General features: G+C 31.4%; 3 protein-coding genes across 4 annotated transcripts; all 3 read right to left on the minus strand.

Moving 5' to 3' along the window:
- Positions 1–1,614: 1,614 nt before the first annotated feature.
- Positions 1,615–8,825, minus strand: LOC123009891 (exonuclease mut-7 homolog). The gene is made up of 13 exons (XM_044406489.1): positions 8,590–8,825; positions 8,289–8,515; positions 7,883–8,235; positions 7,623–7,825; positions 7,397–7,578; positions 7,159–7,351; positions 6,963–7,110; positions 6,577–6,916; positions 6,255–6,529; positions 5,974–6,210; positions 5,799–5,927; positions 1,928–2,120; positions 1,615–1,879 (listed from the first exon to the last, which is right to left on the minus strand). The coding sequence occupies exons 2-13, from the start codon at positions 8,506–8,508 to the stop codon at positions 1,686–1,688; spliced, it is 2,667 nt and encodes an 888-aa protein (XP_044262424.1). The 5' UTR covers positions 8,509–8,515; positions 8,590–8,825; the 3' UTR covers positions 1,615–1,685.
- A 227-nt stretch (positions 8,826–9,052) lies between these two features.
- LOC123009972 (THAP domain-containing protein 1-like) lies at positions 9,053–9,920 on the minus strand. 2 transcript variants are annotated; one of them, XM_044406687.1, is made up of 4 exons: positions 9,746–9,920; positions 9,414–9,689; positions 9,301–9,341; positions 9,053–9,242 (listed from the first exon to the last, which is right to left on the minus strand). In XM_044406687.1, exons 1-4 carry the CDS (start codon positions 9,811–9,813, stop codon positions 9,217–9,219), a joined length of 411 nt encoding a protein of 136 aa, XP_044262622.1. In that variant the 5' UTR covers positions 9,814–9,920; the 3' UTR covers positions 9,053–9,216. The 2 variants fall into 2 exon arrangements, with proteins under 2 accessions (XP_044262622.1, XP_044262543.1); XM_044406608.1 differs by having other exon boundaries at positions 9,291–9,341.
- Positions 9,921–11,610: 1,690 nt separating this feature from the next.
- LOC123003648 (pupal cuticle protein 20-like) lies at positions 11,611–12,530 on the minus strand. Its single transcript, XM_044396553.1, has 3 exons — positions 12,376–12,530; positions 11,906–12,330; positions 11,611–11,861 (listed from the first exon to the last, which is right to left on the minus strand). Exons 1-3 carry the CDS (start codon positions 12,382–12,384, stop codon positions 11,720–11,722), a joined length of 576 nt encoding a protein of 191 aa, XP_044252488.1. The 5' UTR covers positions 12,385–12,530; the 3' UTR covers positions 11,611–11,719.
- Positions 12,531–14,426: the final 1,896 nt, after the last annotated feature.

The raw sequence follows: 14,426 nt of genomic DNA on the forward strand, positions 1-14,426 counted from the left end.
CCACCTTAAAATGATCCCTTTCAACGACTACTTCGATGCACATTAATCCGAAAACGAGTATACAGGATGTTCCGTTTTTATTGTTACAAATTTGGACAATAAAACAATATTCAATTTTAAGACAAAAGTTTCCTATAACTATGTATCAAAAAATGTTTTGTAAAGGAGTGTATCAAAAAAAACGTAAAAGAACTCTTTTTTGTGAAAAACTATGGAATTTAAAATTTTGTTGCTGAAAGTGGCAAGAAACTTCAGGAAAAATAGTTAGAGTTTTTTTAATTCCAAAAATATTCCAAACAATATACCATTTTTAACTTAATTTGCTAATTTTTTGGCCCATTTGGGTGAAATTTTACTTAAAAAAGGCAAAACTAATTTCGTTTTCGACCCCTAATTTGGGTATTTTAGCAAAATTTTGTGAAAAAAATTAGTTTTGGCTCAAAAACGTTTTTATTCGCTTGAAAATAAATGGAATTAATACAATTTTTTGCCTAATTAATTTTTGGGCATTGAGATTTTTACTCAAAAATAAGCAAAAAACACCATTTTGTATTTAATTAGGAGATTTCTCGGCTTACTTGAGCAAAATGTCGCAAAGGAAAACTGAAAAAGTCAAAAAGAATGTTATTTCCGACCAAATTTGAGCATTTTTTGCTCAAAAACACGTTAAACGTTTTAAAAGGTGGTTTTTTGCTTGTGAATATTTTTTTTCGAGAAAAAGTAGGTATTTAGTCACCAAAATAAATCCAGTAAAACAAACTAAAAGAGAACGGTAATTTGAATCTAGTTTAGTGATTTTAGCAAACTTTTGCGAAAAAAAAGTTTTTAGCTGAAAAACATTGTTTCACTCTCGAAAATGTCAAAAATAGCATAATTTTCGATCTAATTTGGTAATTTTTGGTCTGTTTTAACGAAAAAAACACAGTTTATTTGCTTAAAAAAGCAAAAATAGCAGAATTTTTATCGACTTTTCGACCGGTTTGGACAAAATTTTTGCAAAATAATTGCATTTCTGGCCGAAGAACTTTCTTTAACACTTGAGAAAGTGAAAAATAACATAATTTTCGATTTCATTTCGTGATTTTTTATCTTGTCTCGATGAAGTCTTATTCAAAATTTGAGTATTTATCATGCAAAAATGTTCAAAAAAGCAAAAATTGTTTGATTTCGACCAAGTTTGACCATTGTTTTTTCGGTAAAAAACACAACAAAACAAGTGTATCATGAATATTAAAAAGATTTTACTCAAAAAGGGTAAGTTGTATCGAAAAAACGTACTTTTTTTTTACTTTTTATCCCAAACGCCCCTAGTTAAAAATTTCGACATAAAGGTAATCAACTGTACCAAATTTTGTAATTTTATCTAAAATTGTTTCTGAAATATTGGACAAAATCCATAGTATTTTTCAATACATGTTCATAGGAAACTTTTATCTTAAAATTCAATATTCTATCACCTGTTTAAATTTGTTACAATAAAAATGGAACATTCTGCGTATATGGTATCTGAAATGGTATTTACATATCTACTGAAATACAAAGTGCCTTAAAAAACCATCTGTATCATATTTACAAAACCACTTTTGTACTACTCCACATGCAAACAAACATAAATTAGTCAATAATAATGTATTTTAATCCAAAATAACGAAGCTGATTTTAAGTAATAAGAGAAAAAAACGCATTCATTGCACAATTCCTTGAAGTCTTCCCGTTAACACCTTTTCCAAGTGACTCCCATCCCAGTAAACTTTCCCGCAAACTTCACAAACATAAAAAACATCGGTTTTTTCTAAAACACTATTTGGTATCATCCCCACTTGTATTTTCGCCCCACGTTGCGTTTGACACAAACCAACATCGAGCTTTTCATCCGAATCTAAAACAACAATGACAAAAACACAATAATTACAAGTCGAATTCCTACAAAGGTCCCATTTCCGTGTTGTTTGTACTGGTGGTCCGGGTTCAAAATCAAAATCATCATCACTTGAAAAACCAGTTGCTTCCTCTATGTCATGATCATAGTCAGGGGGGACATATCGTAGGGAATTTTGCGATTCTGTCAAGGCCAACATAGTCGAGCGTGAGACTTTAATGAAACTTCGGCCATTGCATGACTAAAAAATTTTTAATCAAAGAATTTTATGTTGCAAAATGATTGACATCTCGGTAGGGCATGGAAATTCAAATTTAAGGTGGCAACATTTGTCGTGACATACGCGATCTAGTAACTTTTTTACTCTCAACGCCAACCGAGATGTCAATTATTACGAAACGTTCTACAGGGTGTTACGTCTAAACCCCACATTAGAAGTATTGGGAGTTGGATTAATTGTATTTATTTGAAAATTGATACATAGCCATAAACTATTAAGTCCTCCTAAATGAAAATATTTTCAAGATGGCGGCACTTCCGCTTATACCGGAAGTCAGTCTCAACTTTCTTATTTTAAATGGAAAGATATATTTTTTACTGCGTTTTTGGATTAATCGGGTTATTTTAAGGGAGTTTTCACCAGCTTTCCCTATACCTAAATTTAGCCGTTTTTGAAATATTTGGAGTTTTTCAAAAAAATTTGGATCTGCACCTTCCACTTTAAAAATTGGTAACTCTGCCATTTTTTAAGATTGTGAATTCGTTTTTTTGGCGTTTGAAAGAGAAAACTTAGATTTTTCTTACGGTGTATTCAAATTAAAAAAAATAACAAACCCTAAAATTTTAAGGTTACTTTTGTAATAATTCAAATACCCATAACTCAATTTTTCCAAATGAAATACCCCAATTTTTATTTTACTAAATGGAAGAGAATTTAATTCTGCATCGATCTATATTAACATTCCCTATACCTAAATTTAATAATTTTAAGTTATGGTGACTTTTTGTTAAGACTGCCGAAAATCTGTTACTAGTCATATAGTTTGCTGTGGAAATCAAAAATGTCAAAATTGTTGTTGATATATTTTTTACTGCGTTTTTGGATAATCGGGTTATTTTAAGGGAGTTTTCATCAGCTTTCCCTATACCTAAATTTAGCCGTTTTTGAAATATTTGGAGTTTTTCAAAAAATTTTGGATCTGCACCTTCCACTTTAAAAATTGGTAACTCTGCCATTTTTTAAGATTTTGAATTCGTTTTTTTTTGGTTTGAAAGAGAAAGCTTAGATCCTTTTTCTGGTGTTTTCAAATTTTGAAAAAACATATCCCAAAATTTTAAGGTTACTTTTGTAATAATTCAAATACTCATAACTCAATTTTTTCAAATGAAATACCCCAATTTTTATTTTACTAAATAGAAGAGAATTGAGAAATTGTGCATTGATCTGTATTAACATTCCCTATACCTATAAATTTAATAATTTTCAAGTTATGGACTTTTTTTTAAGACTACAGAAAATTTATTACTAGCCACGCCCGTTTTCACATAGTTTGCTATGGAAGTCAAAGATGTCAAAATTTTCTCTAAACAAACGTCAACAGTAAATTACTATTTGACAAATATTGCCCAAATATGAAAAGTTATGCAAACTTAATTATTATTAATAGGTTCTACCATGCGATCATTATTAAAGTTAACAAGTGAGAAAAATTTATTATACCTTAAAACGTGATAGCTTGAACGCTCTCACACCCGTGTAAAACGTTAAGAGATTGAGTGAAAATAAAAAACAAAAATTCAATCATAATTCTACAAAGTGGTAAAGTTTCACAGAGAAAAAAGGTCTAAAAGTGCCTAAATTAACGTTTTAAATAAATCACTAAGAGTGCGTTGGATTTCAATCATTCAATCTGACACTTCTGACAAGGTCGCTCACACTCTTCAAAGAAATCAAAGGAAATTTTTTTAGAGTCACATTAAGCTTTAATCTGCATTTTTTTTGGAACCCACTAAGAAAAAAATTGACGAAAGAGTCCCTTATCTAACATTAATTTTTCGTCTCTAATTGGAAAAATTAACTTAAATCATTATTTTTGCGTCTTTTTCAAAACAAATATAAATTGAATTAAAATAGTTTTTTTATGGCCAATCGGTGAGGTTTTTGCAAAATCTTGAATTTGATTGGTTGGACACATTTGTTAATTTATTGGTGAGTTACAAGGACCAATAACAATCACTTCCCATTCCCGTAATTACCACTAAGGTGAGAACAAACCGGTTTTTATTTCTTATTGGCCCAAATCCGACAAAAACCTAGCAACGATAAGTAACTCCACCCATTTAAAAAAATCGTGAATAATTATTGATTTTTGAATCGAATTTTTATAACAAATCAGCGTTTAGTGTGAGTTATCTTACTTTAATTGGATCTAAATTTGCACAATGGGTGGAGCCAACCCCAGAGCCAATATGAATCATGCACTTTCGATTATTACACCAATAAAAAGTAAAAAATTATTTAATGCGTTAAAGTTGAGTGTCATTGTTCAATTCTTACCCAATCAATTACGTCTTTTAAAATCAACCAATCAGAACACGTCTTAGATTTGTCGACAAGAAAAATAAAAATAATTAAAATTTTTGTTTTAAAAATCGGCTTCTCCGATTTTATAGTTAAGAAAATAAATATTATTTGAAGAATAAACGTTAATTAATTTTCTTTACTGTCAAATGTCCAAACTGTGAAATTTTGACATTTTTGGAAGATTTACATAACACTGTGAATTAAGTTAATTTATTGTGTACTAAAATTTGTATTTTGCTCTATTTTTGATTCAAAAATACCGATTCGAGTCGTTTTTAGCGGTTTTACATCTTTCAAAAAAAATATAAATCTTCAAAAAAAATCTCAAATGTTCAAAGTGCGCATAATTCGACAGATTGGTTCTTTATGTACAATCAGTGCAAAATTTAGAACAATTTGAACCACATCAGGGCCGTAATAAACAATTTTCTGATTCAAAATAATCCAAACACTCTTAAACCAAGCAAATCTGGTCCATCGCCTAAAATTAATTAAGCGTGTCTCAAAAGTAAGTTATAATATAAATTTTTGTTTAATAAACGACATAATTTTGTTACACTCTCCATAAATACAAAATAAATTAATTAAATCTAAGTTTGAGTAGCTTTGACTCTCCATATTTTGGCACTATTTGTGAAATAATAAGTCACTGTCGACGTTTATTGAGAAACAATTTTGACATTTTTGATTTCCATAGCAAACTATACGAAAACGTAATAGATTTTCGACAGTCTTAACAAAAAGTCACCATAACTTAAAAATTATTAAATTTAGGTATAGGAAATGTTAATACACATCGATGCAGAATTAAATACTTTTCCATTTAGTAAAACAAAAATTGGGGTATTTCATTTGGAAAAATTGAGTTATGGGTATTTGAATTATTACAAAAGTAACCTTAAAATTTTAGGGTTTGTTATTTTTTTTTAATTTGAAAACACCGTAAGAAAAATCTAAGTTTTCTCTTTCAAACGCCAAAAAAACAATCTTAAAAAATGGCAGAGTTACCGACTTTTAAAGTGGAAGATGCAGATCCAAAATTTTTTGAAAAACTCAAATATTTCAAAAACGGCTAAATTTAGGTATAGGGAAAGCTGATGAAAACTCCCTTAAAATAACCCGATTAATCCAAAACGCAGTACAAAATATACCTTTCCATTTAAAATAAGAAAGTTGAGACCAACTTCCGGTATAACCGGAAGTGTCGCCATCTTGAAAATATTTTCATTTAGGAGGACTTAATGCATTATGGCTATTTACCAATTTTCAAACAAATATGATTATTCCAACTCCCAATACTTTTAATGTGGAGTTTAGACGGAACACCCTGTATACCTGACACACGCTGAACACGTCATTTACTGTCACATTAACTTTAAAATAATCAACGAATTGTTTGAGCTGTTCGTCGACATTATCACTGATAATTCGAAGACAATGTCCGAGTGGCACATATCCATACAACTAAAAAAATAATTTAAAATTGTGTTTTTCAAAATCTAAACCCTACTTTATTAAAAACATTTCCACGTGTCAAAATAAATCGTTGTTCATCTTGAGCATATCTAACACACTCCATATGGTCCATATCATTTTCAAGAATGGCAGTATCAATTCCACATCTTCGAAGATTCTTACCTAAACCTTGTAACATTGTATCACAGACAACTTTAATCGATGCAGCTGGCACTTGATTCGAATGAGGAGATGGGGGTTGTGCTATCTCTTCATCTTGGGGAGGCTTTGACTGAAAAATTATAACAATTAAGTGTTTGAATCAATTGAAAATACCTTTTTTTGGACCGGTTTTTTGGCCTTCTTCTTCGGCCCTTTCTCATTCGTCATGAGATTATAACACGTCTCGTCGAAGGGAAATTCGGCTTTTTCGCAACAACTCCTGATAACATCATAGACTTCAATGAGACAAAAAGCATCAAGTGCGGCATAAACAAGCTGACTATTTCTTAAAGGGCGTTTTTCCCAATTCGAGAATTGATCAGACTTGTCCAAAGGACGGCCCAAACATTGATTCACTAAAGTACCCAAACTGGGACCACTACCTTGTACTAAAATTGATTTAATTAAAAAAAATTGCACACAAAAATTGTACTACCTTCATATGGCAAAACTACTTTCGGGTATTTTTCAAGTAGCTTCCACAGTGATAACAAATCTAAAAACCCAACTTGTTTTGGGGTAAAATTAAGTTCAGGTAAAGAATGTTTAATCATTAAGATATCACTAGTGAACCCAAAGCCTAGTTTTAAAATATCACAATTATTAAAAAGGAATTTGCCGAGTTCTTGCCATAAATGTGGCACTTTGGTTCCTATACTGATTATATCAAGAATGAACACGTTTTTTCTAGATGCTATTTGCATTAAAGCTAACTCGTTTTTTTGACTACCAAAATTTGGTTTCCATTCACAATCAATTCCCACAATTTCCACGTCCTACAAACACATTTTCAGTAATAAAACAACACAAAAAACACGTTACTTGTAGCCCACTATCCAGAAATCTCTCAAAAGAATCTTCAGAATCAATCAAATGAATACTAGTGAAAGGTAAAGAAAATTTATGATACTCGACAAGTTCATCATTAGTCCAAGACTCCTCCTCAGGTAAAATATTTCTTTGATGCAACCTAAACAAGAGTCAAATACACAATTTTTACTTTGCTAGTAAAACACACCTTTCTTCGTCTGGATTTTCCTCAAGCATTCTAACATTATAAGGCCAATATTGTTTATCAATATTGTAAAAGTGTGCCCACCATAGAGCCTCAGAAATAGCCCCAAATGTGCAAACTTGAACCACAAGCTCTCTTTGTAATTCTTCATCTTCTCCAATAGCCTCTTGAACCATTTCTTTCCAACTTTCATCACCTACAATCACTTTTTTACCTCATCTGGTACAAAATACAAATTTACCAAACGAATTTTCGATAAATCTCTTGTGCAATAAAAACTGTAAAGCCCCCTCATTTCGTCGTTTATTCAAATTTGGAGTAATGTTTGACGGGAGTTTAAACGTTTTCACAAGTCTTGTTATAAACTTTTTCAAGGGTTTTGCATGCAATTTATCCCATTTGATATCAGGAACGTCTAAATTGCTAAAAATTGATTAATTTCACGTACAAAATTGTGATCAACTTACAACACATATGACGCTAAGGCATCCCTAACTGATGTTCTACCTAACGTAGAGTCCAAAAGTGTGACTAATTCGACTTGATGTCGAGGACTAACTGTTAAAAATTCGTCAATTCCGTACAATTTATCTTGCAAAATGAGAGGAAGCAAAAAATCTTCAACTGAAAATTTATCTTGTAAATTGAACAACACAGCACTTTGGCAAGCCTAAAATTGATCAAATGAAGAGTAACAAAAGTATAAACATTGTTAAATTGTTAAAACCTCTTTGTACTTTTTTCTCTCAATCATGCACTTGATTATGTCCACGAAAATTGCCCCATCTTGAGCCATTTCGTAAACATCGACCACAAGTCTTGTCAAGTTTTGTGCATTTTGCTTTGTGATTATTTTAAATACGTCGATTTTCAACTTAGGTGTGAGAAAATGTACGACTTTGTTCCGATTTACACCCAACCAAGTTTTAAACTCTTCTATTATAAAAAATGGTAGAGACTTGCTCTTTGCACTGTTAAATTCCTGACAATTGTACATAATTCTTATAGTTTGTTCGTAGGGATTTTCACAGAGATGAAAGTACTGATGTAGCTTGTTTACAACAGGTGGACTCTTCTTCACTACAATTAATTAGAAATTACTTGATTTTATGGTGTCTTCAGGGACAACTTACACATGTTCCACATGTTTTTCAGCTCATTTAGGAAACTGCCACTGTCGATATCTAACTCTAAAACGATGCTTATTCCATTGCAACAATTATTGTCATGTGATATGCTCTGGTTTGTATTCAAACGTGGGTTTTGGGGACTCCTCATGTTTGTGACAGGTGGGTTGGTTTTCGCACCACGGGAATAACCTCTGCCTCGACCTCTCCCCCTATAGGCGTTCATTCTTTTACTAAAACATTTTTATTAATCTTGTTGACTAAACTAGGAATTTTTGAAAAATTATTAAACATAACCTCGACATACCTGTCAACGTCAAATGTCACAATAAAACGCCCAGAGGTAAGGTGATTACTGATTAGACAAGCGATAAATTAAGTACAAAATAGCACGTATTTTAATTTAATCCACTTTTGTGTTTAAAATGAATAAAATTTATACTACTACAATTGTGTCAATATTCCCGATCAAACAGGAAATTTTTCGAATTTTTGCTTTTAGGGAGTTTGAGTCAGTTTTGTTGTCGTCACCAAACCTCCACAGGTTACTGTAAAATGATTTGCGACTTGGCTAATTAAAATACTACAAAATAGCACAATATTAATTTAATCCACTTTTGCAATTAAAATGAATAAAATTTATACTACTACAAACATGTCAATATTCCCGATCAAACAGGAAATATTTCGAATTTTTGGGTCAGCTTTGTTGTCACCAAACCATTACAGGTTACTGTAAAATGATTTGCGACTTGGCTAATAAAACAAACTAAATTGAATAATTTTAATGAAAACTACAGTATTGAGGTTTTCCTCAATTCAATGATTTGTTCGGGAGGTAAACACTTTTCCAACGTGTCCAAAAGATTCTCTTCAATTATTTTGAGGTGTTGAATTCTTAATTCTAAGTTTGCAGCTCTTGTTCTTAATTTATTTAATTCCTCAAATTCAGATAGATGTCTGCAAAAATAGAATAATTACAGATTTTTGGTATTATTAACTACTTACGTGTTCACACCTACGTCTTTAGTCAAATTTGTGACTGTTTCTTCATTTTTACTGTAAAATATAGCAGTTAAATTTTTGATCAAATGTAGCCAACTTAATTTCAAAGCTCAGAAATGAATTTACCTTGTCGATGGAGGAGTCTTTATGTAAATATTCACTACTTTTATTTGTTTTTTATCTCCTCGTTTTTTGGTAATTTTTGTCTTGGGCCCTATTTGTAATGGGTCTTCAAAAATTGATGGTACCGTACCATTTTTGAGAGCTTTTTGGCCCCACTGACAAATGTAATCTGATTGATGGAAGTGTTTTGAACAAAGTTTTGAATAAATACTAGGAACGAAATTAAGTCTTCCAAGGGCCCTAATCCACTGTTCTCTTAAGATGGGATCTTTAGGGAACCTGTAAATGTTATTATTTTGATTGATTACAAAAATAATTATGACTATTATTCTTACGCATGAAACGAAAGACCTCCTTTTGTTGACCTTTGTTTACAATTATATGCACAACAGGTGAGCACCATTTTGATACTTTTTAAAGATATAATTTCACATTTTGTCTATTTTTAATCTTAAAGTAGATTAAGGTATATTGAAGTGACAGATGACTGGATGTGTTCCACTTCTTGCCCTACGTCATGTGATCACCTATTGCGTTCTCTCTCGCACAATGCTTATAAAGGTCTATTCACATTATACGGAACGACAACGTCCTTACGTTAGCTTCAATTCAAATTATTTTGCATCAAAAAATGTGCTTTAAAAATTACGTTTCTTGGAAACAAAATTGACCTGTTTCGAGTTTTTTAAAAAGTTGTTTTAGTTTCTGAGATATTTGGAGTAGCTTGTTTTCATTTGGTTATTGGGTCAAGTTTAAAAAATTACGAATTTTTTGAGTTTTTCAAGGTGAGCTAGTAAAATCGTAAAAATAGTCAATTTCCTAAAAGTCGTAAAAACGCTTGAAATATGGTTTTCTAGACGTAAAATTACGCGCTGAACACGATGCAACTAGTTCAAATACTCTACGATGCATAGTTTTTGAGATATTGAGTAATAAAGTCGGTAGAAATACCCGATTTTGACAAAAAAAATCAAAATTTTTTTAAATTCTTATGAAAAACTAGTAGCGTAAGAAAATCTATCGACTGAGGTCAAAGCCAAGTCGATATCTCGCAAAAAAAATTTGAATTTTTAAATGCCGATTACGGCGAAACTAAAGGAGATAGCGCAAAATAATTGTGAAATTCGTAATTAGCGCCTCAAAACCTATCGGATAAGATAGGTTTAAATCGAATCTGAGACATGTTCAAAAACACTAGATTTTAAGGGGGTGGTGTTAACAAATTTTTACTTTTTCTTGTTTTGTAAATTGCGGCAAAACTGTGCCTCAATGATATAATACTTTGACCTAAACCTATGTAAAATGTTCCGGGGAATCGATTGGCGTCAATTAAACTGCAAAATTCGTAGTAGTTTTGAAGTTATAGTCGGATTTAAATTCTCGATATTTTTGACTTTATCAGAAATTTTCTCGATAACTATTTATCGTAGAACACTGATTTTTTTTTATATGATAGAAAATTAAATTTGCTTTCCAACGGTACCAAACATAAGAGGTTATAAGTCCCACTTTCTACCATCGAGTTTTAGGACCCTTATAGTTTTATTTAGAATCAAAATTAACACTTACTGGTAGTTTTCGGGCCAAAATTTCAAAAATTTTGCAATTTTTGTAACTTTAGAGTTTTTCTAACCCTATAATATTAATTAACAATATTGAGAAAAATCACGACAATCAAATGGTAAACAGTCGACACCAAAAAAAAAAAATGTTCTGACATAAATTAACCTAATATCTCGGTAGTGTACTAAATTTATGGGGCTCCCTTGTGCATTCATAACCCTACTATATGACATAAAACAAGTTGCATTGTAATAAAAACATTTTAGAGGTGGGTTTTTCAAACTAAAGATAACCCTATTGTGTCACCCCTCATACATCTCAGCTAAAAACATAGATTTTAAAAATATAAAATGAGGTAGGTATTTTGTTTTTCCTAAGCGAGATACGAAAATGACCATCGTCAAAATCAAATTTGACTGAACGGTTCGATAGAACGTTTTATTGCGCATCTTTTTTGGCATAGTCAATTTTTACGTACGATGCATACTTTTCGAGATATTCACGTTAGAAATTTCCAGATTTGAATTTGCGCGCTTCATTGCAATTTGTTAAAGTTGGTAATAGTCGGCAACCGTGTACACACGCGTGTATTTGTAGTTGCATAAGTTTTGGGGTTTGTAATAACACAAAATTTCATAATCATTCATCTTATTATGTATAAAAACTTCACAGCAGTACAATACATACAATAAATAATAAGTAATACATAATGTAATAATCAGGCATATAGAAATATTTGTGATCGATTAATAATTGTACCCAGTTTGGGGATTAAACGGTTGTGTGATCCCTCTCCCTCCTCCACCTCCCCCTCCTGGCCGATACTGGCCCTCATCTCCCCCAAATCCCCCACCACGGGCTTCCTCAGCCCTGTTTTGCTCCAAAGACCTAAACAAATACTAAATTAAGAAATAAAAATCAAACCAACTTGCCTTAAAATAGCTTCTGGAATGGGTGGTGGCGTTGGTAGATGGGCCCCCACAGGTCTGAACCCATTCTCATCTGCCACATACTGAATTGAGTACCTTTGCCCATCTGGGCCTGTGTACGAAAATGACCCTTCAGCACTCTCGGCCTCATTCGTAGATCCTGCGTTCTTCAAATGCCCCCTTTCTTCGGCCTGGATCCCATTTCCGGTCTCATAAGCGTAGTAATAATTACCACTTCCATCATTGTCATTGACATATTTCAAAATTGGGATTTGGGCGCCGCCTCCACCTCCAAATCCGCCGCCTCCGCCTCCGCCACCTCCAAAGCTGGGTCTGCCACCGCCGCCGCCGCCGCCCCCCCTGGGAGGGAGGTAGGTCGTGTCCAAACGGGCACTAAGGGCCACTCCGATCACGGATGTTAATACCACCTAAAAATCGGTTAAAAAGTTGGACTCTAGGGTGGAATAACTTACTAATTTCATGTCGTGTTGTGTTCTAATGCAAAAGCAATTGTGTTACAATTATTTATAGAGGAGTGCACTTGAAGTTTAGTGCCCCTCCAGCCGAAGATGAGCCTCGGCATTTCATCTGTAATCCAGATCATCAGCCCATAACTTACAAGGTTGCTGAATGCACATTTTTCACTATATCATTTTTAACACACCTTAAAAGGCGTCGGTGGTATGAAAGAAATACTTCTTGCATAACGTCCACCAGTACCCTCATGATGGTAATAACAATTTATGGATTTTAATGTGTACGAAATGCAAATAAGAGTGTGCAATCTCAACATTTTCTTGCGGAAATGAGATGTTTTTTTCTACATTTAAATGATTTATTTCTGTTTTGCAAAAAATTGTATTATTTTTTGCATTTTTGTATACAAAGTTTTTCGAAAATTGGGTAAAAATTTAAGAAATTGGATTGAAATTGGTGTCTCTTAATTTAGCTTGTTTTAAACCAGAGTCAAAGCAGGCTTAAAAATTCCAAAAATTAAAGTGATTTAGTTTGTTTTATTCGACTTACTTTGTTTTTGAATGAAATTTTGTGAAAAAATGAGCCAAAAAACACAAAATTCGGGCGAAAATAGTGTGTTACTTTACCCTTTTTAAGTCTTTATGCACATTTTTTAAATTTTTTGCAAGATTTTTCTTAAACAAACCAAAAAAACACAAAATGAATTTTTTTTTCAAAATTTTGTTAAAAAAAGCCAAAAACCTATCGTATTAGACCAAACAGTGTTATTTTTGCTTCTTTCGAAGAGTTTAGAACGTTTTTTAAGTCAGAAGCTGGAGTATCTTGAAAAATTTCGTACAAACAAACCGAAAATTTACCAAATTATTTGCGAGATTTTGCTAAAACAAATTAAAAAAATAAGAAACCAAGTCATTATTTTTGCGTTTTGGGTGTTTTAGCATGTTTTTCAGGTAAAAACGCAAAACTTCATTAAAAACAAACCAAAAAATTATGGAATTAGACCAAAAATTGTGTTATTGTTGCTTTTTTCAAAGAGTTTAGAATGTTTTTGAGTCAGAAGGAGAACTATTTTGAAAAATTTCGATAAAAAATTGTGTTATTTTTGAATTTGTAATGTTCAAGATGTTTTTGGAAAATTAAGCTAAAATTAAGTAAAAATGTAATAAATTTGATTAAAATTACTATTATTAATCGTTTAGTTCGTTTTTGAACCAGGAACATTTATTTGCAAGATCTTGTCAAAACAAAGCTAAAAATAGCAGAAACAAATCTAAATTTAGGTTATTTCGTTTGTTTTATTCGATTTATCGCGTTTTTTTGTAAAAGCTTAACAAAAAGTAAGTCAGAAAAGACAAAATTTGATCGAAAATAGCGTTACTGTACTCTTTTCAATTCTCTAAGCACATTTTTTAACAGAAGTCTTAGTTTTTTGCAAGATTTTACTAAAACAAACTAAAAAAAATAAGCAACCAAATCATTATTTTTGCGTTTAAGGTATTTTAGCATGTTTTTCAGGTACAAAACGTAAACATTTCATAAAAATTTCTTTAAAAACACATGGAATTAGACCAAAAATAGTGTTATTTTTGCTTTTTTCGAAGATTTTAGAACAGTTTTTGAGTGAGAAGCAGAACTATTTTGATAAATTTCGGTAAAAAATTGTGTTATTTTGAATTTGTAATGTTCAGGCAATAAGTTTTTTCAAAAAATTTTGCTAAAATTGTGTAAAAATTTAGTAAATTTGATTAAAACTGGTATTATTAATTTTAGTTTTAGTTTAGACTTATTTTTTTTAAAAAGTCAAAAAACAGAAAATTAGGTCGAAAACAGCGTTAATTTACTCTTTTCAAGTCTCTAAAGACATTTTTTAATAGAAGTTTTAGTTTTCTTGCGAGATTTTGCTCAAAGAAACTAAAAAAATGAGAAACCAAGTCATTATTTTTGCGTTTTAGGTATTTTAGCATGTTTTTCAGGTAAAAACGTAAACATGTCGCAAAATTTCATTAAAAACAAAGCAAAAAATTATAGAATTAGAGATTTATGAAAA

Source organism: Tribolium madens, unplaced genomic scaffold (assembly GCF_015345945.1).
Source record: "Tribolium madens isolate multiple individuals breed KSU strain unplaced genomic scaffold, Tmad_KSU_1.1 Scaffold_11;HRSCAF=98;Tcas5.2_LG3b, whole genome shotgun sequence".
Taxonomy (NCBI): Eukaryota; Metazoa; Arthropoda; class Insecta; order Coleoptera; family Tenebrionidae; genus Tribolium; species Tribolium madens.

What these genes read in the sequence shown, in the direction of transcription:
- LOC123009891 (XM_044406489.1), bottom strand. Translation starts at nt 8,508, where the DNA reads ATGAACGCCTATAGGGGGAGAGGTCGAGGCAGAGGTTATTCCCGTGGT. An exon ending in AGTAGTTTTGCCATATGAAG is followed by an intron (nt 6,530 to 6,576) that starts GTAGTACAATTT and finishes AATCAATTTTAG; the next exon opens with TACAAGGTAGTGGTCCCAGT. An exon ending in ACGTGTTCAGCGTGTGTCAG is followed by an intron (nt 2,121 to 5,798) that starts GTATACAGGGTG and finishes AAAATTTTTTAG; the next exon opens with TCATGCAATGGCCGAAGTTT.
- LOC123009972 (XM_044406608.1), bottom strand. Translation starts at nt 9,813, where the DNA reads ATGGTGCTCACCTGTTGTGCATATAATTGTAAACAAAGGTCAACAAAA. An exon ending in GGAGGTCTTTCGTTTCATGC is followed by an intron (nt 9,690 to 9,745) that starts GTAAGAATAATA and finishes TAACATTTACAG; the next exon opens with GTTCCCTAAAGATCCCATCT. An exon ending in AAGACTCCTCCATCGACAAG is followed by an intron (nt 9,342 to 9,413) that starts GTAAATTCATTT and finishes TATATTTTACAG; the next exon opens with TAAAAATGAAGAAACAGTCA.
- LOC123003648 (XM_044396553.1), bottom strand. An exon ending in ATTCCAGAAGCTATTTTAAG is followed by an intron (nt 11,862 to 11,905) that starts GCAAGTTGGTTT and finishes GTATTTGTTTAG; the next exon opens with GTCTTTGGAGCAAAACAGGG.